Genomic DNA, 24,984 nt, shown 5'->3' with positions numbered 1-24,984 from the left:
CCTCACCCCCTCGTAGATGGTGTCCTGGTTGGCCGGCATGCCCGGCCCGACCTCTGACGGGGAGATGGTGGGGTCGTAGTAGGGGTCGTAGTAGCTCTCATCCAGCCCCCGGATGGTCTCCTCTGTGAACTCCCCATCTAGAACATTCTTCCCGTCATCTGGAGCTGGCTGGGGGGCGCGGGGGAAGGGTCACCGCAGAAGACAAGGCCATCGACGTCCCTCTCCCCTCGGCCCCGGGCCCGGCTGCAGCCACGGTCACCCCAGACCCACTCATGGCCCGGGCACGTGCCAAGGGCCTGGCTCCGCCCGGCACTCTCGGGGCCACAGGCAGAGCCCGCGAGGACGGGCAGCGGCCCGCGAAGTCCGGGCCTTCCCGGCCACTCCCCTGCGCCCGTCCCAGAGCACAGCCAGGGCCCGGCAGCTGGAGTCCAGAGCGGCGCCAGCAGGCCGGGGGCGGGGGTGGCACTCACGTTTGAGGCGTTGGCAGGCAGCCGCGTGCTGGTGGGCGCCCCCACCCCTGCCCCGGGGTCGGGGGGCTGGTCGGGGCCCTCGCCGTAGCTGTCCTCGTAGGGGGGCGGCGTGTAGTAGTCCTCGATGGGCACGTAATCGTACTCCCCCAGGGCTGCGTCCGGGTCCTCCTCCTTCCCGGGACCCTCACTCGGGCCGGGCGCGTGGGGGGCGTCCGTGGGGGGTGGGGTCTGCTCCTGCGGGCCCAGCAGAGACGGGACGTGCTGGGAGACAGCGGGGCCTGTGGCCGGCCAGGAGCCCCCACAGCCCAGGGCTCGGGGTGGGGGCGGGGGAGGGGCCTCCCTTGGAAGGCGACAGGCGGGCTGGCGGGGAGGGCGTTTGCCTTGCACACAGCCGACCTGGGTTTGATTCCCAGCATCCCATAGGGTCCCCTGAGCACTGCCAGGAGTAATTCCGAGAGCAGAGCCAGGAGTAACCCCTGTGCATCGCCGGGTGTGACCCGAAAAGCAAAAAATTAAAAAGAAGGCGAGAGGCCCCTCCAAGGGCGCACTGGCCCACAACGCCGGGCACGCGGTCACCCACAGCCACGCGCCAAGCCGTGTCGCTGTGCCCATCTGGCCCAGCTGAGGCGGCAGGGGGCAGCAGTGGCTCATCCCGGACATCGCTGCCCCTCACTGCAGCCCCAGGCCACACCTGGACTGGATGCCAGTGTCCGGTCACCTGCGGGACCATCTCCCACACTGCAGCGTGTGCTAAAGGCCAACAGCCTCTGCGCCAAGCCACTGCCCGTGGCCCCCGCCCCGCCTCTGTGGCCCCTGCCCCGCCTCTGTGGCCCACCCGGCTCCCTCCTGCCCATGGCCCCCGCCCCGCCTCTGTGGCCCACCCAGAGCCCACCGTGGAGGCCCCTGACCTCAGCTGTCTGCGTGGTCTCCCTCGCGACCTCTGCGGGCTGCTGGGTGGGGGCAGGCTCCTTGCCAGGGTCGTCCGTGTCTTCGTAGTAGGGGTACTCGTAGTAATAGGTGTCCCCTTCACCGTCTCCCTCCGGGTACTGGGAAGGGAAGGCCAGGGGGGCCTCAGCCCTTGGGGGCGCCAGAGCCGGGCCAGGTCCACCGGGAGCCCCAGACGGGGCCGCAGGACACACAGGCCCAGGAAAAGCCCAAGGAGGAGGGAAGACCTGGGCCCCTCCGAGTTCCTGCCCCCCCAAGTCCCCCCGGCCCCCCCGAGTCCCCCCAGCCCCCCGAGTCCTCCCGGCCCCCCCGAGTCCTCCCGGCCCCCCCGAGTCCTCCCGGCTCGAGTCCACCCCCCGCGGGGAGGGCCCGGAGCCCCCGGGGCCGCGGAAGGTTCCCGCCCCAGGCCGCAGCCACTCACGTATTCGTCGGGGTTGGGGTCCTGCGACTGCGGCGTGTCGGGGGCGGCCGTGTCGCAGTCGGGGCTGTAGTGCTCGCAGTGGTCATAGGCCGCCCGCGGGTCCGAGACCAGCAGCAGCTGCTGGATGTCGCCCTGCAGGAGCCAGGCGTGAGCTCGCGAGCACTGGGGGCGACGGGGCCACCAAGCCCGGGGTCCCAAGGGCCGGGCGCCGCCCGTGCACTCCGGGGAGGCTCCCCGGGCGCGTCCCCTCGCTCCTAGGGACCCCCACCCCACCCCGGGCAGGCACCCGGGGCCCAGAGAGCCGGGCAGCTCTAGGCACACGGGGCCTGCTGCTCCCCGAGCCGGAGCGTGTGTGGGCTCACGAGACATCACGGGCTGGGCCCAGGGGCCTCCAGCTGGACCCCCTGCGGCCGCCTCCCGAGTGCCGGCTGGGCCAGAGCGCCCGGCCCCGGCCCCGCACAGGCCGCGCCCCACTGAGAAGCCCCCCATTGCGGTTTCTGTGGCCCCTCCGCCACCGCACGGCTGGCGTGGCGAGAAGGGGGACTCGCCCGCTGGAGGGGGGCTGCTGCGGCCCCTCCCTGCCCGCGGCGGGGGCGCCTCACCACAGACGCCCAGTCTCTGAGGACGCGCCCCCACGTGGCACCTGCCCCGGCCCGCCCCGCGCTGACAGGCCGTGGGGACACCGATGCCCTGGGCGCCTGCGCATCCTGCCCGGCACCACGCCCCAGGCAGGACCGTGGGGAGGCGAGGAGGGGAGTGTGAGGGAGGCGAGGAGGGGAGTGAGGGAGGTGAGGACTGTGAGGAGGTGAGGAGGGGAGTGTGAGGGAGGTGAGGAGGGGAGTGTGAGGGAGGTGAGGATGGTGAGGAGGTGAGGAGGGGAGTGTGAGGGAGGTGAGGATCGTGGGGAGGTGAGGAGGGGAGTGTGAGGGAGGTGAGGATGGTGAGGAGGTGAGGAGGGGAGTGTGAGGGAGGTGAGGACGTGAGGAGGTGAGGAGGGGAGTGTGAGGGAGGTGAGGATGGTGAGGAGGTGAGGAGGGGAGTGTGAGGGAGGTGAGGACGTGAGGAGGTGAGGAGGGGAGTGTGAGGGAGGTGAGGAGGGGAGTGTGAGGAGGTGAGGAGGGGAGTGTGAGGAGGTGAGGACGTGAGGAGGTGAGGACGGTGCTTCTGGTTCCGGTGGGGGGAGTCCCCCTCCCCCAGAATATGCTCCCCAAAGCAGAACCAGAGAAGCAACACCCTCCCCTCCCCCCTCCCCTCCCCTCCCCCACTCCGCCCCTCACCCCTCCCTTCCCTCCAAGGCCCATATACCCGTGAGGGCCTCTGGCCCCTCGCGAACCCCCTCTCTGGACGGGGCGGATGCGCAATCCCTGTGCCACAGAGTAAGGTCCAGCACGCGGGCGAGAGGTGATGGCTCCTGCAGACTCAGTCTGACCACGGCGTGAGGACACGCAGGTCAGCAACATCACGGCCACCGCCACCCTCACCCCCATCACCACAGCACCTCCTCCCCGCCTCACCGCCCTCAGCTCCGTCCCTTCCCCTCCTCCCCGCCTCGCCGCCCTCAGCTCCGTCCCTTCCCCTCCTCACCCCCTCACCGCCCTCACCTCCGTCCCTTCCCCTCCTCCCCGCCTCACCGCCCTCACCTCCGTCCCTTCCCCTCCTCCCCGCCTCACCGCCCTCACCTCCGTCCCTTCCCCTCCTCACCCCCTCACCGCCCTCACCTCCGTCCCTTCCCCTCCTCACCCCCTCACCGCCCTCACCTCCGTCCCTTCCCCTCCTCCCCGCCTCACCGCCCTCACCTCCGTCCCTTCCCCTCCTCACCCCCTCACCGCCCTCACCTCCGTCCCTTCCCCTCCTCCCCGCCTCACCGCCCTCACCTCCGTCCCTTCCCCTCCTCACCCCCTCACCGCCCTCACCTCCGTCCCTTCCCCTCCTCCCCGCCTCACCGCCCTCACCTCCGTCCCTTCCCCTCCTCCCCGCCTCCCCGCCCTCACCTCCGTCCCTTCCCCTCCTCACCCCCTCACCGCCCTCAGCTCCATCACCTCCACCACCACCACGATGCAGTCGCTCTCACCACTCCCACCATCACCATCATCTCCCACACCACCATCACCGCCTCCACCATGGCCTCCACCATGGCCTCCGCCATGGCCTCCGCCATGGCCTCCACCATGGCCTCCGCCGCCAGCAGCATCGCTGTCGGCACCACCAGCTCCTCACGGCTCTCGCCTCCACCAGATGCGCCGTGACCACGCCCCCCGCCCCCGCCGTCAGTCACCCGGTCTGGCACCACCTCTTTTCCCACGTGTGACTGGCCACCGGGAGGGAGTGGCCACAGCAGCGCCAGCCACTCGGCGCCTCCTCGGGAGAGAAGCCCCGGTCCAGGGAAGACCTGGGCCCGCACCCGCTCACCGCGAGGCCCCCACCCCGCGCCGCACGCCCAGCGCTCTGAGCACGGTGGGCGGAGTCCAGGCCGCGCGGACAGGCCGCGCCCACTCACAGCAGGGAGCTTCCCGACTCAGAGCACGGGACCCCCAGTGCTGTCTGTGGTGGGGGCCCGCGACCCCGGGCCTCCCACGCAGGAGTCCACTGCACGTGGACGAGCTGACCAGGGCCCCGGGTCCCAGCTGGACAGGGCCGGGAGTCGCTGCCCAGGCCCGTCCCTGGGGGTCGCCCGCGCCCCGCCCCGCCTCACCTCGAACACCTCCTCGTCCAGGATACGGGTGCCAAACACGACGATGCCGTTGGTGTCGACGAGCGGGTGGTCGCTGCGGGCCAGGAACCTGGTGGCCCTCTTCTCGCAGTCCAGCACCAGCGTGACGTTCTTCTTGTGCACGCTGAGGGCGATCCGGTGCCACCTGGGGGGCAGCACACAGGGGGGCTGGGGCGCGGCGCCAGAGATGCCTCAGAGATGCCCCCTGAGCGGCAGCGGCCTGGGGGCGGGCACACGCCTGGAGACGGTGCCAGCACGGCCACGTCTGTGTGTGTCGGAACCGCGAGGACGACCTGAGAGCTTCCTGGGACGGCCGGGGGGGCCACGAGCCCCAGAGCCGGCGTCTGAGGCACTTCCCTGTGGGAGAGGCGGAGGCAGGGGCCGGGCGGGGCGGGACACAGCAGGCAGGGCACCCACAGTCCCCGAGCCGCTCCAGGAGGGACCCCTGAGCGCAGGGCCTGGAGGAGCCCCGGGCACTGCTGGGGGCGGCCGCAAAATCAAACACAAGGAGGGGCCGGAGCAATAGCACAGCGGGGAGGGCATTTGCCTCGCGTGCTGCCGACCCGGGTTCGATTCCCAGCATCCCATATGGGCCCCCAGTTACCGCCAGGAGTCACCCCTGAGCATCGCCGGGTGTGACCCAAAAAGTGAAAAAGAAAATCAAACAGAAAGAGCTCCCACCCCAGTGCCAGCGAGGAGACTGGCGCCAGGTGCCCCCTGCCCCAGCCCTGCCCGTCTGCAGACCCTGACCCGCACACTCGCCGGCCCAGCCCCGCCCTGCACACACGCCCCCCTCCCGGCCCAGCCGCCCCACTGCCTCGCACTGGGACCCCCCGGGCAGAAGGCGTCACTCACTTGCCATCAGACAGGTTGATGCCCCTGAAGAGCGGGTAGTCCTCGGGGCCCGGCTTCCCCGTGTGGTCCTCGTAGAGGAAGACGGGCGAGCGGCCCAGCTCCAGGCCCAGCTGCTGGATGCCCTGCTCGTTGTAGATGGACACCAGGAAGGCCTGGCTGCCCCGCTTGGCTTTCACAGTGGTGAGGATGGAGAAGTCCTCGGGGAATGCAGAGGCTGGAACAGAGCACTGAGGTGAGAGACCACGGGAGGGGGGGGGGGCGCAGCCCGCCAGGCAGCGTGGGGCCGGGGGCCTCGGCTGGCGGACGCTGCCCGGCCACCCGCGCTGTGCCTGCACCTTGATCATGTGGTTCCTGCAGCCCTTCCTGGCACCACGTGGCCAAGCACAGCCCCTCAGGACTCAGTTCAAACACAAACTCACTTGGCCCCTCGGGAGCGAGTCTCCAGCACCCTCTCCTCAGCTCGGACACCCCCAGACATCGTGTCTGAACCTCCCTAGGCCCTTCCGGAACACAAGCTTCCTCAGGCAGGGGCTCGCTAAGGCCCCTCGGTGCCCTGAGACTCGGGGGCGGGCAGCGGGGCGGGACGCGCCCAGAGCACAGCCCTCTGCCGGGGCAGCCCACGGTGCCCCAGCACCCTGGCGTGCAGCTGCGTTTAACGGGCATCCAGCGGGGCGCCTGGTACAAACTGAGCCCCGCGGGCGCGGAGGCCTCGGCCACGGACCAGCCCTACGGAACCGGGAGCTGCGGGTGGCTCCGGGCCCGCGCGCCACGCAGGGTGGAGGGAGAGGGCTGGACCGGTCCTGCCCCTGGCCCTGCCCCGGGAGGGCGTTTCAGAAGAGGGTGTCGGCCACGGGGCGCAGAGAGAGGACAGCATGGACACCTGCGTCCAGGCGGGGACGGGACGTGCTGGTCACCGGGGCCACGGTGGGACAGGCCGGCTCAGGGCCTGGCACAGAGGGGCCCCCAAGCAGCCAGTCTGGGGGTGCCAAGCCTCGGGGACCGAGCTGTGTGTCCAGGCCGCAGCCCCCTCCTCGGGGGCCAGGGGATGGGCTCAGGCCGGACAGCAGCTGTCGCTGCGGACACGGTGGCCACCAAAAGCCTCTGAGCCAGGAGCCCCCTGGGGACCCAGAGCAGGGGGCAACACCCACAGGTGCATGGTGGCTTGGAGGGTCACACCCGAGGCCACAGAGTGTCACCTGTGGACCAGGACACACGCTTGGCCCCGGGAGGGGCGCTGCGGGGCGTGCACGGAGATCTTGGTGTCTCAGGACCTGCCGGACTTGGGCCCGAGTGACCGTGGCCACCAAGGCCCCGGGGCCTGCAGCTTTGCTCTCAGGAGGACAGCGGCGGGGGTGAAGATTCTGGGCAGAGCCGGGCACAGAGCACAACGCGGCCACTTGTGAGGACAGCCTGGCTCGGGGCGCACGCCTGAGCCCCCGGCTGCGGACCAGCATCTGCACAGGGGTCCCTGCAGAGCCCAGCCTCCCCACCTGGCCCCACAGGACACGCGGTGGGAAGGGAGGCGAGTCACTGTCCCTCAGTCAGATGGGCGGGGGCAGGCGGGTTCCTTGAGCGGCCGGCCTTCGCCTCGCCCACGGTCCCTGCCACGGGTGCCGTGACCATGTCGGGGAGATGCCTGCCAGGAAGCGAGGGACCGCTCCCCGGGACCCGGCCCGCAGCCCCCCTCCCGGGCCCAGCACGCAGCCCTCTTACTGGGGTACAGCTGCTTCGTGGGTGCGCTGAGTTGGGCATCCTTGGTCACCCGGTAGGCCACATCCGGGCCTTTGGACGATCGCCGTGTCGGGCAGAAGCCAGTGGTCTTGGAGATGCCATCAGGCAGGTTGTGGAAATCTAGAACCTTCAGGAGATCTGCCTGCTGGGCTGCAACAGCAAAGGGCACAGGTGAGCACGGACAGGCAGCAGGGAGAGCCGCAGAGGGGCGGGGCTAGCGGTGGGGCGGTGTCAGGGGCGGGGCTAGCGATAGGGCGAAGTCAGGGGCGGGGCTAGCAGTGGAGGGCGGGGTTAGGAGCGCCGTTAGTGGTGAGAGGCAGGGTTAGTGGAGGCAAAGTGGGTGGTGGAGGGAGGAGGCTATCTCTGGCTGGCCTTGGGTGGGGCAGAATTGGTGGTGGGCGGGCTAGGGGTGGGGCTCATGGTGAAGGGGTAGGGTTATGGGAAACTGGGCGGGGTTAGTGTTGGCGAGGAGGGGCTGGGGCGGGGTGAGTGAAGGGGCAAGGCTGGGGCGGGGCTAGTGGGGGACTGGGCGGGGTTAATATTGGAGAGGCGGGGCTAGCGAAGGGGCGAGGCTAGGCGGGGCTAGTGGGGGACTGGGAGGGGTTAGTGTTAGAGAGGCGGGGCTGGGGCAGGGTTAGTGGGGAACTGGGCAGGGTTAGTGTTGAAGAGGCGGGGCTGGGGCGGGGTTAGTGTTGGAGAGGCGGGGCTGGGGCGGGGCTAGGGGGGGACTGGGCGGGATTAGTGTTGGAGAGGCGGGGCTGGGGCGGGGCTAGTGGGGGACTGGGCGGGGTTAGTGTTGGAGAGGCGGGCTGGGGCGGAGTTAGTGAGGGATGAGGTTGGGCGGAGCTAGTTGGGAACGGGAGGGGAGGGCGGGGTTGGTTGGGGAGGGGCGGGATTAGCGTGGGACTGGGTGAGTCGGAGGGACTGGGGTGGGCAGGACCCTGTTCCGTGCCGCAGTCCCCCACACACAGCAGGTCAGCTGTACCTTGCTTCCCTCATGTCACCCCAGCCCCTGGCTGGCTGAGGCAGGCACAGCCCTGGGCACAGCCCCGCCACGGGGCATTCAACCCCCATGTCCAACAGAGGCCCCAACTCCAACAGAGACCCCCACATCCTACAGGGACCCCCACGTCCAACAGAGACCCCCACTCCAACAGAGACCCCCCACGTCCAACAGAGACCCCCACGTCCTACAGAGACCCCCACGTCCAACAGAGACCCCCACATCCTACAGAGACCCCCACGTCCAACAGAGACCCCCACGTCCAACAGAGACCCCACATCCAACAGAGACCCCCATGTCTAACAGAGACCCCCACATCCTACAGAGACCCCCACATCCTACAGAGACCCCCACGTCCAACAGAGACCCCCACGTCCAACAGAGACCCCACATCCAACAGAGACCCCCACATCCAACAGGGGCCCTCAAGTCCGAGACCCCCAATGCCAACAGAGCCCCACATCCTACAGAGACCCTCATTCCACAGAGACGCCCCCGCCCCATCCAGGCAGGGAAAACTCAGCCGGGGGTCCCAGGGCAGAGGCTGCAGCTGACAGCCCAGGGCGCTCTTGCTCAGTACGAGGGGGCGACCATGAGCCCCTGGCCCAGAGCCCCCTGCCAGGAGCTGGATGCCAGCCCACCCAGCAGCCCTGGGGCCCACAGACCCCAACCCACCAGACCAGCAAGTTCCAGGGGCTTTTCCACCAGGAACTAGGAATCCTGTCAGCTGTACCGGCCCGAGCTGGGGTGGGCCTGGTGGGGACTCAGGCTACCAAGAGAGTGGACAGGCCTCCTCACTCTGAGGGGGTGGGCCTGGTGGGGACTCAGGCCACCAGGAGTGGACAGGCCTCCTCACTCTGCGGGGGTGGGCCTGGTGGGGACTCAGGCCACTGGGAGAGTGGACAGGCCTCCTCACTCTGCTGGGGTGGGCCTGGTGGGGACTCAGGCCACCGGGAGAGTGGACAGGCCTCCTCACTCTGCGGGGGTGGGCCTGGTGGGGACTCAGGCCACCAGGAGTGGACAGGCCTCCTCACTGCTGGGGTGGGCCTAGTGGGGACTCAGGCCACCGGGAGAGTGGACAGGCCTCCTCACTCTGCAGGGGTGAGCCTGGTGTGGACTCAGGCCACCAGGAGTGGACAGGCCTCCTCACTGCTGGGGCTCCTGGAGTCAGCTATGCCTGAAGGAGCCTCAGCAAGACCCAGCAGGCAGGACCTTAGGTGATGGGGCTGGACTCAGCAATGTCCACTGTGGCCGCAGCAGGAAGCCCACCTGCAAGGGGGCCCTGCCCTCCCAGTGAGTCACTTGCCAGCAGTTCCCCACCCCCCACCCAGCTCCCATGCCCAGAGCCTGGGGAAAGGGGCAGGCGTGAGCCTGGTGAAGGACACTGTCCCCCTCGGCGTCCTGAAGACACTGTGGCCAGCTCTGACCCTGAGCAGGCAGGAGGCGAGGGGTCACTGCTCCCCCAAGTCGGCGGGTCATGGGAGGCGGCCAGCACGTCCCCGGCAGGAGCAGCTCCCTGCCCCCGGTGCAGCCACCCCTGCCTCGCAGTCCAGGGCTCAGAGGCGCGGGGAAGGGGCGGCAGGGCTGGGGGGCCAGCGGGCAGGGTGGGACCTGCACGTGCTGGTGGTGCTCTGGACGCTGCGGAGGCCCCAAGCTGGCCCACAGTGGGGTCTGTCCTCAGGGACGGCCCCTCACAGCTTTGCCGGACTCCTGCCCGCTCGGCCACAGGGCAGGGGCAGGTCTGGGGCTGGACATCCCGCCTGCCAGCAGCGTGGGAAGCAGCGGCCGTGCCAGCCTGCTGGCGGCTCTCGGGCCACAGACAGCAGAGCCAGCACTGGCCGGCTCGAGACCGGCGGCAAGCCCAGAGTGTCCGGGAGAGGATCAAAGGCTGCAGGCCCGGGGCTGATGTGCTTCCCAGACGCCAGCCGGGGAGGCCGTTTCCTCGGCCGGGAGGCTCAGAGCCTTTGCCCAGGCCTGGCCGCAGCCCTCCCGGCCAGCGCGCCATCGCTGGAGGACCCAGAGGGGGCAGCACGGTCGTGGGGGCCGGCCAGCCCCGGGCCCCCATCGTCCCCCGCCCCGGGGAAAGGACATGGGGCTTTCTGTACAGAAGCCCCCATAGTCCACGGCGGGCTGAGGCCCACCCCCCCGAAGGCTCCATTAGGCAGTAGAGGTGGACAAGGGCCCGGCCGGGCCGCGGAGCCCAGCGGTCAGCACTGTGGATGGGCCCTGCACAGCGCCAAGGAGGGTCCTACAGCCCGCCAAGGAGGGTCCCACAGCCCGCACCCGCCCGCCGGCCGCCCTCACCCCAGCAGGCCCCAGGGCACCCCCGCTGCCCCTCCCCCACCCTCGCAGCCCCCCACGCGGTGACACCCACCCACCCATTGGGAAGCTTTGCCGTGTACGGGATGGGCTGACCCCTCCTGGCTGGCTCAGAGGGGCTGCAGACCCCCTGCCAGTGGAGACTCAGGCAGTGACCCCAGCGCACTGCCCTGAATCCACGGCCGTCACCCCCGAAGGCCTGGTCCCAGGGTGCAGCACCGAGTCCCGGGACCCAGAGCAGCGTGGGGGGGGGGGGGGGGAGGCCCAGCCTGCAGGCAGGGTGGGCAGGAGGGCCCTGTCCACCAGGGGGCGCCCGCACACCTGCAGCAGAAGAGCCGGGAGGAAGCTAGAGGGCCGGGACCCTCAGCGCACACGTGTGCACGCACACACTAACATGTGATGCAGGGAACCTGACATGCACGCATGCTCTAACATGGGGGCACCACATATGACATGTACACACTAACATGTTACACACGAGCGCACATATGTGCCCTAATGTGCTGCACGGGCACCACCTATGGCAGTTGTATGTGCATTAGCAGGTGCTGCGGAGGTGTGTACACACACACTGCGTACATGCTGGCACGTCAGACACGGGCCCGGGGGCGGGGCAGGGGTTGGGCCCCTGGGGGCCCTGACAGAAGCGCCAGCCCAGACTGTGGGGTCTCAGCAGCCAGGACCCCCGGCAGGAGCCTCCCGCCCCACAGGCACCTGCCGCTCGGGCCGCCTGGCGCCCGGGGCTGTGTCCTGCCCGGCGCTCCCCGCCCAGGAGCCCAGCGGGATGGGCCTGGCTGCCAAGCTGCCCAGGGCAGGAGGCCGTGCGGGCACTGCCAGCAGCAGCAGCCGCCAGGAGCGGGCGATTAATCTGTTTCCTCCCAGGAAGCAAGGTCAGGGCGCCAGAACGGGCGGGGGACAGCGAGCCCGGCCTGCGGTGTGGCCCCCGGGGGCCCCAAGAGCAGTGGCAGCCCTCGTGCCCAGCCCCACGCCGGGCTGCCCTGGAGCTGGTGCCCGGGGCCCACGCACAGCTGGAGAAACATCAGGGCCCGGGAGCACAGGGCCTCGAGCAGCGCCGTCCCCCAGCCCAGCTCCTCGCCACAGGGTCGGCCCCTCCCAGCCTAGAGGGGGCCTGGAGTGAAGCTGGGGGCGCTGTGGGGACAGGGTCACTCCGAACTTCCTCGGGAGGGCAGTCGGCGGGCCCAGCCCCCGCAGGGAGACGGGCGAGGGGCAACGGGGCCTCTGGGGAGAAACAGAGGCAGACCCGGGAGCCGTGCAGGGGGTGTCAGCCGGGGCGGCTCTGCAGGGGCCCTGCCAGAGACCCGCAGCGAGGACAGACGCGGGGGCGGGGCTGGGAGGGAGGGGGTCTGCAGCCCCACAGACATACCCAGACCCCCGGTCGCCGAAACAAGCTGGGACGCCAAGGCGGGTCCCGTCAAACAGGAGGGTTGGGCCTGGGGGGCCGGGGCAGAGCCCCCCGTCCTGAACAGGCTCCCGGGTGGCCCCAACTCTGCGGAGGCGGCGGCCACCCCCTTCCAGGGCCCTCAGACCCGACAGGGTCCGAGAGCTGAGAGCCCCGTCTGGAAGACACCCTGCGGTGCAGATGGGCGCCCCCCACCCGAGTGCCCGCTGCAGGGACGAGGGCTGTGGGCCGGGGGGCGGGGACACCACTGCCAGGGCGCCGTGGGACAGACGGGGCAGCCACCAGGAGAGGCGGGAGAACAGTGCCCCTACCCAGGGCGGGTGCAGGACATGGGGGGGGGCAGGTGCGAGTCAGGGGCAGCACCTGCGCACAGATGTCCAGATCCCGAGGCGCAGACCCCGCACACGCTCCAGGGCCGGGCCAGGGGCCACTTCCCAGGGACTGGGGACCCCTGGCCCACGCGGGAAATGCCGTGAGACCCCTCAGGGGCACCCACACGAGGGCCAAGGGGCACAGCACTCACGGATGACTGGAGCTGAAGGGAAGGGAAAAGCCCACCCACCCTCAGGGGCTCCGCCTCTGGGAGCCCCACTGGGTTCCGCCCCCGGGAGCCCCCCCACCGGGGTTCTGTCCCCCGGAGCCCCCCACACCAGGGTTCCGTCCGCGGGAGCCCCCCCCCGGGTTCCGTCCCCCAGAGGCCCCCCCGGGGTTCCGTCCCCCAGACCCCCCCCGGGGTTCCGTCCCCCAGAGCCCCCCTCCCGGGGTTCCGTCCGCGGGCGCGGCGCCCAGGAGCCCACACACGTGGCTGATCTGAGTCATTCTCTCCACACGGATCAGGGTCGTGGCCAGGTCGGCCACCGCCGGCGACTCTCAGTCGAGCCCGGGTCGGGCTGAGGGACACGGCTCAGGGGCCCCAGCCAGCGCCACAGCCGAGGGGGAGTCGCGCCTCACCGCCCCCGCCCCAGGACCTTTGTCTGCGCCCCCGGGCGCCCGCCCACGGGAAGGTCCCGCCTGGCCCACGGCCCCCACGGCCCCGTGCCCCTGGGGGCTCGCCCAGTCCTCCCCCGCGGTCGCGTCACCCCAGGGTCGCCCCAGCCCCAGTACCTCCCACCCCTAGTATCGGGCTGGGGCGGTGCCTGCGCGGAACTGGCCCGTGCACTCCCTCGCCCCCACGTGCTCCGGCGACACGCGGTGGGGGACGTGCAGTGGGGGACACGCGGTGGGCGGCGCTGCAGGGCCGCCGCGGGTGCCTGACCTGCGTGCTCACCTCGCGCTCCTCCTCTGGACCCTCCACCGCCGGGGTCCCCCCGGGAGCTGCGCGGAGACCCCGCCCCACTGGAGCTAGCGGGGGGCGTCCCCCCAGGGGTCCCAGCAGATGGGCGCTAGCTGCGCCCTCCCGGAAGCCCGGACACTGCAGGGCAGCGGGGAGCTGGCAAGCGCCTCAGGAGGAGGCCAAGCCCCTCACAGCACCCGGCCCACCCAGGTCAAGGCTAGGCGGGGGGCCAGGGCCCGTGTCTCTCCTTCTCTATGCTGGGGGCACACAGGGCCCAGTGGAGTCGGGACAAGCCCCCACCGCGTGCAAAACCCAAAGCGATCACTCCCTCCCCCTCCCTTCTCCTCCCTCCCTCCCTTCCTTCCTTCCTTCCGGTGGGAAATCCCGGGACTCACCTCCAGTCACGTTCTCTGTCCCCCCACCCCTACGGCCGCCCTCCGCCTTCCCGGAGCCGAGCTGCTGTGGGCCCGCAGGTGCCCTCGGGGCCCTGGCTCTGCCTGGGGCGCAGATATCACAGGCGCTGCCCCGGAAGGCCCCAGGGACCGGCCTGACATTTGTGGGGAGGGTGGGGCTCGGGCCAGCTGCCCGCTGCGGTGGCGTGAGGCCAGCGTGATTGGCAGCCGTCCTGCCCACGCCCCCTGGCATCTGCCTTGAAGTCCTCACCCGAGTCAGCCTCCTAGGAACGCAGGAACTGCGGGACAGCGGCGCCTCTCAGGGGCCGGGGGACGGGCCTCACAGCAGGGTCCCCGAGTCACCCTCGGGCATCGCCACGGAACCCCTGTCCCCGAGCTGCTCTGGAGGAAGGGTGTCCTGTGACAGCACAGGGGGCCCACACATACACACACACACACACACACGCGTGCGTGCACACATGCACACACACACGCACGCGTGCACATGCATGCATGTGCACACGCATGCACGCACATACACACATATGCACGCACAGATACGTGCGCACACACACGCACACATACATGCATACACATGCACACACACATACACAAGCACACATGCACACATACGCACACACACACTCAGGACATGGGCTGCAGTGGGCACTAAAGGTTTCCGCGGCCCACTGGGTCAGTGTCCGACGCCAAGGCCATGGCCGTGGCCAGGCAGACAGTGACCACAGGGGAAGGCTCGAGGATGAGCAAGTGTCCAGAGTCCCTTGGGAAGCGACTCCCCAGTTGGCAGACAGGGTGCCCCCAGCACCCAGCGGCACCTCCCACAGCAGCCCGGGCCGGGAGACGTTGGCAGCAGGAACGTTCAGTGCCCACTGGGTGGCCAGCCACGGGCATCCCCAAACTCACGCTGGAATCCCCCAAGCCCACCGGGCTCCCTGGACCCTTCCCCTGCAGTGGGGGTGGCTGGGGTGCGGGGGAGGGGCCCCCCACCGCCCCGCTGCGCCCCATGCCGCCCTCTCGCTCCCGGCCCCCGCCGCAGAACCAGGAGGGACGCTGGCGTCTCAGGGGTCAGTCAGGGGCTGTGGGGACGTCTTGGCTGCCATAGAGACCAAGAAGGGACAGTGTGGGCTCGGGACACCCCGCTCCCAGCCCCTGGCCAGGCCGCACGCCCCACAGAGCCTGCCACAACCCGAGCCGGAGGCCCCCCCACGTCGGCCCGGGCGGGGCTCACCGGTCAGTGCCGGGTGCCACCAGGGGCACTCGCCCGCCTGCCTGGCCTCCCTGCCTCAGCCACGCCGACAACACAGGCCACTGCGGGGACTGAGCGAGGCGCTGCAAGCCCCTGAGAGCACTGCCAGAGGAGCCCGGGTGGACGGGGCTGCCCAAGGCTGAGGGAAAGAAGAGGGGTGGCTGGGGGGGGGAAGCGGGGTCAGCGGAGCGACAGATGGAGGAAAAGACCCGCACAAACGACAGGTGGTGGGATGGACGGCGGATGGACGGCGGGTGCTGGGCACACGGGATGGGCACGTGGGGGAGGGGTGGGGATGAGTCTGGTGGACAGCAGGGGGTTGGCACGGAAGCATGGAGGGGCGTCGCCGGAAGGCGGCTGGGAAGGGAGCAGTGGACGGGTGCTGTGCGGACCAGTGGTTGGTGCCCGGGTGGCGGGGCGGGGACAGGGGGATGGAGGACCCTCTGCTCCCCGAGCCCACCCTGACGGGGCCTGTGTCGGGGGCTCTGGCGCGGACGCCCCCGTGCGTCACGACTCACCTGCAGGCTGGTGGCTCCCATGGCCCGGCCCTGTGACCTGGCCACCAAACACCGTTTCTCGTGGCTGCACCGCCAGGCCTGGTGCCACGACTGTCCCCAGAGACCCGGGACCCTCAACTCTCCGGCCCTGCTGCTGGCAGCTCAGCGGCAGCCACGGGACGTGGGGGACAGCCTCTGCCCGGCCCACAGCCTCCTCACAGCACGGGCGGCGGGGGCCTGGGGAGGGCCCAGGGAGCATCCACGGAGCCCCCCAGGGCCCCACGCGGGAGGGCCTCGAGAGGGGGACCCGTGAGCCCCACTAAGCACTCTGAGCAGAGAAGCAGCTCGGGGGCCGGGAGGGGAAGGGCCACGGGCGAGCCAGGCGGCCAGGGAGGAAGTGGGCACGGCCCGCCGGCCCCTACCTGAGGCCTCGGCGCTGGGACGCTGCACGGCAGGGGGTGTGCGCCAGAGCCCTGCCGGGGGGGGGCCACTGGGGGCACAGGGACCCGCCTGGAAGCTGTGGGGAAAGCAAGGCGGGCGCACACCCCCTCGGCAGCGGCCTGGGAGGCCGAGTCCAGAGCACGGAGGCCACCGGACCTGGCCACTGTCCCAGGAGGGGCTGTGCCAGGCCACGCAGGCCCCCCGGGGGGGACAGGGCCCGCCCCCACCCCCACCCCGAGGACAGAGCGGGGCAGGCCGGGCGCTGACGAGTGCATGGACGAGGACGAGAGGCAGGAGCTGACGGAATGTGAAGAATCCCGGCACCCTGGGCCCTGATAGGGCGAGAAGCTGCGTCTGGACCGAGGCCGGCCTGGAGGCCTGGGAAGACTCACCCGAGGACAGCCGAGGGGCGGCCGACAGGCGCGGCCGGGGAGGCGGGAGGTGGGGGTGGGGTGGGAGAGTGGCCCGGAGCCCCCCACAGGTCCAGGTCTGGTCTGGGCGGGTGAGTCAGGGGCAGTTTCTCAGGCCGGGGCGGATGGAGCAAACCCACTGGTCGCAGCACGTGTGCTTCGGGGGACACACATGCAGGGACAGGGTGCCGGAGAGGCAGGGACAGTGCCTGAGCAGATGCATGCACACACAAACATGCACACACACGCGTGTACGCACAGGCACGCACACAAAACAGATGCAAGCACAGGCGCATGTGTGTATACATGCAAACATGAGCGTGTGTACGCATGTGTGTAGAGATGCACGGGCACACAGATTCACACAGATGTCATGTTCACAAACATGCATGCACAAACTCACACAGTACATGTGTGTGCATGCAGTGTGCATACATGGGATCACGGGCAGGAGTGAGCACACACAGAGGCGTACAGGCAGGCGTACAGGCAGGCGTACAGGCAGGCGTACAGGCAGGCGTGCGGGCAGGCGTACGGGCAGGCGTACAGGCAAGTGTACAGGCAGGCGTACAGGCAAGTGTACAGGCAGGCGTACAGGCAAGTGTACAGGCAGGCGTACAGGCAAGTGTACAGGCAGGCGTACAGGCAAGCGTACAGGCAAGTGTACAGGCAAGTGTACAGGCAGGTGTACAGGCAGGTGTACGGGCAGGTGTACGGGCAGGTGTACGGGCAGGCATACAGGCAGGTGTACAGGCAGGCGTACCCTTCTCGGGGTGCCCAGGGGAGATCTGGGGCATAGAGGTGCTGCCTGCTGCTGTGTGAGACCCGGGACACTCCCAGTGACCCCTGAGCTCCGGGACCCCCGAGCCACCTCCCCACCCGGGCAGACCTCAGCCTGCCCAGGGGACGAGGCCATGACCCGCCCCCCAAAGGACCGCTGGATCACCCGGGAGCGGACCCCCTGGGCTCAAGCACATGACTACTGCGCACGTCCTCGGGGGCGGTAGCGTGTCCCCCACACCTCACCGCACGCCCCTGAGGCTGGCACCTCGATTCACAAGCGCAGGAACTGAGGCAGGGCCTTGTCACCACCCCACACACACACTCCCCAACACACACACACACACACTCCCCAACACACACACACACACACACACACACACACACACACACACACACACACACACACACACACACACGGCGCAGTACCGCACTCGGCCTCCAGGGGCACCGCGCCTGCCGGCCCTCCTGGTCCTGGGGTGCAACCCCTGCCAGGCCGGGACACAGGCCGGGGCCGCCCCACTCCCAGCAGGGCTGGGCCAGCTGTGCCCCCCTCCCTCCCCACAACGCCGCCCCTCTGCCGCGGAGCTGGGGGCCTGCCCGGCTGGACCCTCGCCCCTCCGACGGCTGCTCCAGCCCAGTCTGGGGGGGGCTGGTCCCTCCCCGCTGGGAACAGACACGGCAACCCGGCGCAGGACCCCGCAGCGCCCAGCCCTGGCACCAAACGGAAAAAGTGACTCAGGAATCAGAACGGGCAGCTCGCCCCGGAGCAACACCGCGGCCACCAGCCCGGCGGCCGGCCAGGACCGGGGGGCCGGAAGTCAGGTTCCCCCGCCACCCGGGCCTCCTCCGCCCTCCCTACCCAGCACGGGTGCCGAGGGCAGACCCCAGGGGCGAGGAAGGGGGAGCCGCCCCAGCCTGGACGGGGTCCCTGGACCCCCAGGGCGCGGAAGGTGCCCCTGCCTGGAAGCAGAGCTCTGGGGATCTGCTGACCTAGAGTCTCCCCAAGGCCAGCTGACCTTTTGACCCTCAGTCCCATTCTGCAGGGCTGGCTCCGGAGGGGCCTGGACCTCCTCCTCCGGGCTGTCACCCGGCCTGCCCCGGCCCCCACGCCCGCCAGGGCTCAGACGCTGGCCCTGCCTGCAGCCCCTCCCTGGGACCCAGGGATCCCTCTCGGGCCAGGCAGCTGTTTGCAATCGGAGGGGAGCGGAGGCTGCACGCAGGGGGGACCGGGGCGTGTGAGGACAGGCGCTTCCCAGGGGCCCGCAGGGACCCAGCTCCGCCCGGCCCAGCACGGCGGCACGGACAGCGTGAAGGAGCGGGTCCTCTGAGGCTGGTGGGGACGGGCGGACGGGGCCAGGGGACAGCTGAGGCCTCACAGGTGTCAGGCCCAGGGTTCCTCCCTCCCAGCCCCCGTCCCAACCAACAGTAGAAAAATACAGCTTGTCAGTCACCGGGTGTGGTGACGGCTGAACAGTGGGCCCGGGGCAGGGTCCAGACCGGGGGAACCGTGCCGGGCCCCCACACCCTCCATCTCAGCATTTCAGAACTAATGTGGAGGAGCACTGTGCCCAGAGTCCCCGGCAGTGGACATCACAGACCTCCCCCTCCCCGCTCAGGCCACCAGGCACCGTCCCTGACCCTGTCCCAGCCCAGACACCGGGGTCACTCCCCAGCGCCCCCTTCAGCAGCTGTGACCCCAGGGCCCTGCCAGGTCCGCTAGACCTCAGTGCCTGTCACTACGACACGGCGTCCAGGTCCGGCTCCCCCAGGACCGTCCAGGCCAGGGCAGAGCCAGATGCCCCGTGGTACCCAGCTGGCCCCCGCCCCCACCTGTGCCTGTCCCCCACCCAGCCGGTGCCCCTGCGGCCCCCTCTGAGCTCGGGCGGAGCTTCCGCAGCGGCTCCCACAGCCCAAGCTCCGCCCGCGATAACGGGTTCACAGGAGAGTGGGGGGCACTTGCACCCCTCCCGCACCTCAACTCTCAGCGCATCCCCGAGCGGGAGGGCGCCCGCTGCTGCTCGGACCCCCGCGCCCCCAGGGCTGCCCTTCCCAAGCCAGTGGGGGTGGGTTCGGGTGGACGCAGGGCCCGTAGAGGGCCCCTGGCAGCCCACCGGGCAGGAACCAGAGCTGCACCCCCACTCGGAGCACCGCTGTCCTCCGGGAGCCCCCTAGAGCGAGGCGTTGGTGGGGGGGCTGCAGCTCCCTGTCAGCCAGTCACGGGGTGCCCGGGCGGGGGACAGGACACCGCAGGGCACCCACTGGGCACCTGACGCCCCAGAGGCCCAGGGGACCCTTTGTGCCCCCAGGACCAGCCCCGCAGAGTCACGGGCTGAGGCCGACTCAGCACACGTGGCACAGCCAACGGCAGGACTGTCCTGGTCGCTGAGCCGTGACGCCTCTCGGCTTCCACGCCTGTGTCACAGAGGGGAAACTGAGGCACAGAGCAGCGCTTCCGTACTCAGCCCCCAGCCCACGGGACCTGGCCCATTCGCCTCCCTGCCCCCCGCCTTCTGCACTCCCAGACCGAGACCCCGCTAGGGGTGGGCAGCATCGGTGGGAAGGCACGTGGCCCATGGGGGTACAGGTCTCCAAAGCGCGGGCCGGGCCCCTGGCCCACACTCCCAAGCACCGCCAGGAAGGCAGCTTCCGCCGTCGGCCCGGGACACGGAGGCGGAGATGCAGGAGTCAGCAGCTGCCGGGGCTCCGGGAAACCAGCGTCCACCATGGAGCAGGCCGCGGCCTGGGCAGCCAAGCGCTCTCCCGTGCCCCCTCTCACTCCACCACCCTCGCTGCAGCGCTGAGGGTCCCGGGGGCGGCCTCAGTCACACCCACAACACCGCTGGGGTCTCTCCCGTGGCCCCCGACTCAAGGGGGCGCTCTGGTGAGTGAGCAGCAGCCCCGCACCCGAGGCCCCAGGCCCCACCCTCTGGAGTCAGCAGGGCCTCGGTGCCCGGGGGACGAGGCTGTGTTTGAGCTTGCGCCCCGCAGGGCACCACGGCTCCCTGGACAGTGGCCAGAGGGCCAGGCCTCTGGCTCGGGGGACAGTGCCCCTTCTTTGCACAAAGCCCTGGGCCCACCCCTCTCTGGGGAGAAGGATGAAGCTGCGCCCCTCCTTCCCTCCTCCGGGGTGTCCGGCCGCGCCAGGAGCAGGAAGCACCCACACGGGGCAGTCACTGGCTGGCCATGGGGACCAAGGCTACGTCCCCCAAAGGTGCCCCTGCCCTCAGACTCAGCACCCCAAGTCAGAATGAGGGCAAGGCCAGGCTGTGACTCCGCCGAGCAGGACCCCGGGGCCCGCAGGTACACGGCTGTTCCCGGGGCCTCTCATCGGCAGCAATTGGGGTCTCCTCCAGGGACCCTGGTGTCCATGAGCCCTTCCGCTCAGCCCTTCCCTGGCTCTGACCGTGAAGACAGTATTGTAAAATGGCAAGACAGCACCCGGTGGGGTGTGCTAGTGTGGGGAGGTGGGGACCCCAAGCCCCCGGGTACATCCACAGGCAGTGGTCACCACACCTGACCCAGGGCTGCTGGGATGGTCACAAGGACCACAGGTAACCCCCAAAGCCAAAGCCAACAGGAGCTGGGGTGGACACAGAGGGAAGACGCATCTGTCCACCTGGGGCCTCTCCCCAGGGAAAGACCCCTCCCCAAAACTTCAAGTGACAAAACAGGTTGGTCTCTGATTGGTTGGTGCCTCCTTGGAATGTGCCTGGCTCCTCTGATTGGCCAGTGTCTCACTAGGCTAGGCACTGCCTCGCTCTGATTGGCCGGTGTCTCACTAGGCTAGGGCGCGGCCTCGCTCTGATTGGCCGGTGTCTCACTAGGCTAGGCACTGCCTCGCTCTGATTGGCTGGTGTCTCACGAGGCTAGGCGCTGCCTCGCTCCGATTGGCCGGTGTCTCACTAGGCTAGGGCGCGGCCTCGCTCTGATTGGCCGGTGTCTCACTAGGCTAGGGCGCGGCCTCGCTCTGATTGGCCGGTTTCACTAGGCTAGTCACTGCCTCGCTCTGATTGGCCGGTGTCTCACGAGGCTAGGCGCTGCCTCGCTCCGATTGGCCGGTGTCTCACTAGGCTAGGGCGCGGCCTCGCTCTGATTGGCCGGTGTCTCACGAGGCTAGTCACTGCCTCGCTCTGATTGGCCAGTGTCTCACGAGGCTAGGCGCTGCCTCGCTCCGATTGGCCGGTGTCTCACTAGGCTAGGGCGCGGCCTCGCTCTGATTGGCCGGTGTCTCACGAGGCTAGGCACTGCCTCGCTCCGATTAGCCGGTGTCCTGCTGCTGACGGGGCCCACTGGGTGCGATCTACTGCTCAGGGGTCCGGCTGAGCCTGTTGGGCGCCCAGAGCCCCCGCTCTCAGGCTCCGCCCTGCGGGCCCCGGGAGGCAGGGCCACCCCTGCCCGGCGCCCCCCGCTGGGCCGCAGACAGCCACCTGGGGCCTGCGCGTGGGCCTCGCCTGGCAGCCCAGCGTCCCGGCCGGGTTTCCCCGAAAGAGCCGGCGGGAACTAGAGAGCGCGGCTGACGCAGGCGCACCGCGGCGGGGAAAGTGGGTCAGACTGCGGTCTGCTCGGCTGAGTCACCCGGGGCGCACTGATGTGGGCTGTGCCCGGGCGCCACGGCGCGGGACGGGCGGAGTCACAGCCCGCGGGGAGCCGGGACCCTCCCGCACCGCTTCCCGCACCTGGGCCCGCAGGCCCCGCCTGCTCAGGCACGCACGCACCGGCCCGCACCCAGCCCGCCCGCACACATGGATGCAGCATGCACACACCCGCCCACACACATGGAAGCAGGCACGCACACATGGATGCATGCAGGCACCCAGCCCCCTACACACACACACACACACACACACACACACACACATGCAGATGTAGGCACGCGCTCAAGGACACATGGAAGCAGGCACGCACCCAGCCCGCACGTATGTAGTTACGCACATACTCGCACACACGGACTCTAGCACTCACCCAGCTAACACGCACGCACGCAAGCATGCAGACTCCCACCCTGGGTACCCCTCCCCCGTGCTCCACTAGGGCCCTGGAGGGGGGCTGGGGCAGGCCCGCTGCCCTCTTTGAACCTCAGCTCCTCCTCCGAAAGCGGGTGACCTGCTCGGGACCCCCATGCCCAGCAGGAGCAGGGGACGGGCCGCAGGCTCAACCGCACGTGGAGCCCACAAGGCCCGGCAGCAGTGGCATCCCCGCCGGCCCGCAGAGCAGGCACTGAGGCCCCGCCGGCCGGCAGAGCGGGCACTGAGGCCCCGCCGGCCGGCAGAGCGGGCACTGAGGCCCGCTGCTCAGAGCCGCGCTGTCCACTCTGGCGCATCCTGGGCGTAAGTGTGGCAGGGCTGCCCCTACCGGGTCAGGGGCGGCACCGGGGGCCCAGGGGAGGGGCGCCTGGGACACGTGTCACCCCCAGGCCCCCACACGCCTCACGGGGAGCACAGGGGGCCCCTGCGGCCACACCCCCTTCTCCCTCCTCTGAGAGGCCCGCGCTGGGGGGCCCACAGGCCAGCCAAACCGGGACCCCCCCCTGCCAGGGACACCCAGCGCAGAGACCGGGCCCCAGAAGCTCACTGGTTCCCTCTGTGCTGAGGGCGGCCCCCACACCCCTCTCCCTGCACCCCAGCCACCCCCACTGGACCCCACAAACTCACTGCGGGGCAGAAACGCCAAAGCGAGCCCCAGAGATGCACCAGGCCCCGGGGCCAGTGAGGGGCCGGACACTCTCCTCCCCCGTCAGGAGGGGCAGCCAGAGACAGGAGCAGAGGTGGGAGGACGGACGGACAGACTGGCAGGAAGGGACAGCGCCCGCATCTGCCCTGTGCCAAGCCCCCAGGCTGCACAGACAGGGCTCGTGGCAGGGGTGCGGGAGCAAGGAGCCAGCACCCCGCCAAGGGGGCTGCAGAAGGTCCTGGAATGGAGGAGGGGGAGCGGGGAGGGGGAAGGCAGGAGGAAGGAGGGAGGGAAGAAGGAAGGAAGGAAGGGAGGAGGGGGAGGAGGGGGAGAGGGAGGGAGGGAGGAATGGAAGGAGGGAGGAGGGAGAGGAGGAAGGAGAGGAGGAGGGAGGAGGGGAGGGGGAGGGAGGGGAGGAGGGAGGGCTGCAGGCTGAGGCTCCAGGCCTCCTGTGTGCTCCCTGACCCGGGCGGGCAGCTGCTCTCCTGGGGGCCGAGGGCCACATGTGGAGGGAGCTGGAGCCCCCACAGCAGCGGGTGGGGCCCGCGCCAGGCCCAGAGCCTGGTCCCTGCTCTGGGTTCGGGGCCTTCTTGGGGTACGCCTCGCCCTTCACTGCCGGGCCTCCGCGTGTCAGCGAGGGTCCACGCAGGGCTCAGAGCGCGGCTGCTGGCCCCTCCCCGGGCCGACAGAGGCAGGGGTACAGGGCCGGGCTGCTGGCTCAGCTGAAGGGCGGGCGTCGCTCTGACCAGCACCCCAGGGAGAAGGGGAGACGCGGGCACAGCCCCGGGCTGCTGCCGTGGCCCCACGGCCACCCAGGCCTGGCCCGGAGCCACGAGGCCGGGGCTGGGGGCTGCTGGGCCGAGGCCCCCGCCCGCCCCCGCTGCGGCCGCAGGAGGCGGGGGCCGCATGGAAAGGACAGTCTGCAGCCAGCTCGATTGAGTCAGAGGAAACTTAACCATTCGAGGCCAGGCAGCCCCACCAAACTTGGACGAGTCTTCCCACAAAATCCGTGCAAAAGGCGCCACGTGACCAGAGCCGGCCAACGCCGAGCTGCGGAGATGACCTCAATTTCCAAATATTGGGGTCATGTTTCAGTTCCCATCGTCGGCGTTGCCCGTTACAGCCGTAATCGGCCCCAAATGCAATATTCCTCCTCATTCCTTCACACACTTGGCCCCAGGAAGGCAGGCGCTGCGCGGCCGCATGTTCAGAGCAAACTCGGAAAACATCTGGCAGCTGTGGGGGGCGGGGGGGCCCAGGCTGGCCCAGGACCCCTCCGCCCGCCCCAGCCAGGGCGGACAATGACGCAAGCCCCCCACCCGGGCCCGGGACACAGAAACCCACCCAGAACCAGGCTCTTCCCATGCTCCTCCGGGCCCAGGCCCCTCGCCGCCCCCACAAGCAGGGGGCCCCTGCGGATGCTGTCCCCACGGGGTCCCCCAGCCCTGGGGGTGCTGACCCCCCGCGGCTCCTCCCCAGCCTCTGAGTCCCGGGGGAGCCAGGACGGGGCCAAGTGCGGAGGTGCCCACCGAGTGACCAGACCACAGGACACCCCCGAACTACACCTCTTGCCCGCAAGCCCCCCACTGCCCCCCCCCCGCCTGCAGCTGACCCGGGGCCACGACGGGCCCAAAGCCAGCGCCTGCTCCCCAGGTGGTCCCGGGGCACGCAGCGCGGGCAGGAGAGGGGCCGGACGGAGCCCCCTCCCAGATTCCGCAGAAGGGGCTCCCGGGCCGGCGCCACCGGCGGGCGGGTCCAGGCTGCACCCCGCGCCCTGTGCCCACCTGCCATGGGGACTCCTGTCCTCACTCCCAGAGGGGCTCAGCGTGCCCGAGCCCCCGGGCCTTTGCTCGAGACACCGGGGTGGCAGGAGCGGGCCGGGCCCCGCCCTCCACTCGGCTCTGCCGTCGGGGGCCCGGGCCCGGGCCGGCCGGGCGCGGGGCCCGGTTCCGGAGCCGCGGGCGGGGCGGGGGTCTGCGGCCGGGCCGGCGCTTACCTGCGCGGCCGGGCAGCGGCGCCCAGAGCAGCAGCAGCAGCGGCAGCAGGCGGGACGGCCGCGGCGCGCGCGCTTTCCAGCGGGTGTGCACGTCCATGCCGGCGGCGGGCGGGCTAGGCGGGCATGGGGGGCGCCGAGCCGGCGGCGGGGCAGCGCGCGCACAGCGCCGGGTCCGCTCCGAGCCGCTCGCAGCCGCCGGCCGTCCGCGGGCCGAGTGCGGGGCTCGCGGGCCGCCGCGCACTTTTCCCCCCGCGCCCGCCCTCCGGCCGCGGGGGCCAATCAGCGCGCGGCGCCCGGCCCGGCCCCGCCTGCCACTGGGCGCCGCGGGCGGGGGCGGGGCCGGGGGCGGGGCCGGGGCGGGGCGGGGCCGCGGGGCCGGGG

General features: G+C 70.5%; 1 protein-coding gene across 2 annotated transcripts in view; it reads right to left on the bottom strand.

Moving 5' to 3' along the window:
• Nucleotides 1-24,772, bottom strand: part of COL5A1 (collagen type V alpha 1 chain) — a 65,676-nt gene extending 40,904 nt beyond the window's left edge. Inside the window, exons 1-8 of one of the 2 annotated variants that reach the window (XM_055132951.1) lie at nt 24,604-24,772; nt 7,115-7,282; nt 5,402-5,615; nt 4,529-4,691; nt 1,837-1,968; nt 1,379-1,516; nt 471-704; nt 7-168 (exon numbers count right to left, since the gene is read on the bottom strand). In XM_055132951.1, coding sequence (XP_054988926.1) covers nt 7-168; nt 471-704; nt 1,379-1,516; nt 1,837-1,968; nt 4,529-4,691; nt 5,402-5,615; nt 7,115-7,282; nt 24,604-24,700 — 1,308 coding nt within the window. In that variant the 5' untranslated portion in view covers nt 24,701-24,772. Of the gene's footprint in view, nt 1-6; nt 169-470; nt 705-1,378; nt 1,517-1,836; nt 1,969-3,907; nt 3,975-4,528; nt 4,692-5,401; nt 5,616-7,114; nt 7,283-24,603 lie in introns of those variants that run through there. The other variant, XM_055132956.1, reaches the window with a different exon arrangement.
• Between the last annotated feature and the right edge of the window lie 212 nt (nt 24,773-24,984).

Source organism: Sorex araneus, chromosome 1 (genome assembly GCF_027595985.1).
Source record: "Sorex araneus isolate mSorAra2 chromosome 1, mSorAra2.pri, whole genome shotgun sequence".
NCBI lineage: Eukaryota > Metazoa > Chordata > Mammalia > Eulipotyphla > Soricidae > Sorex > Sorex araneus.
This window is presented reverse-complemented; position numbering and strand designations above follow the sequence as displayed.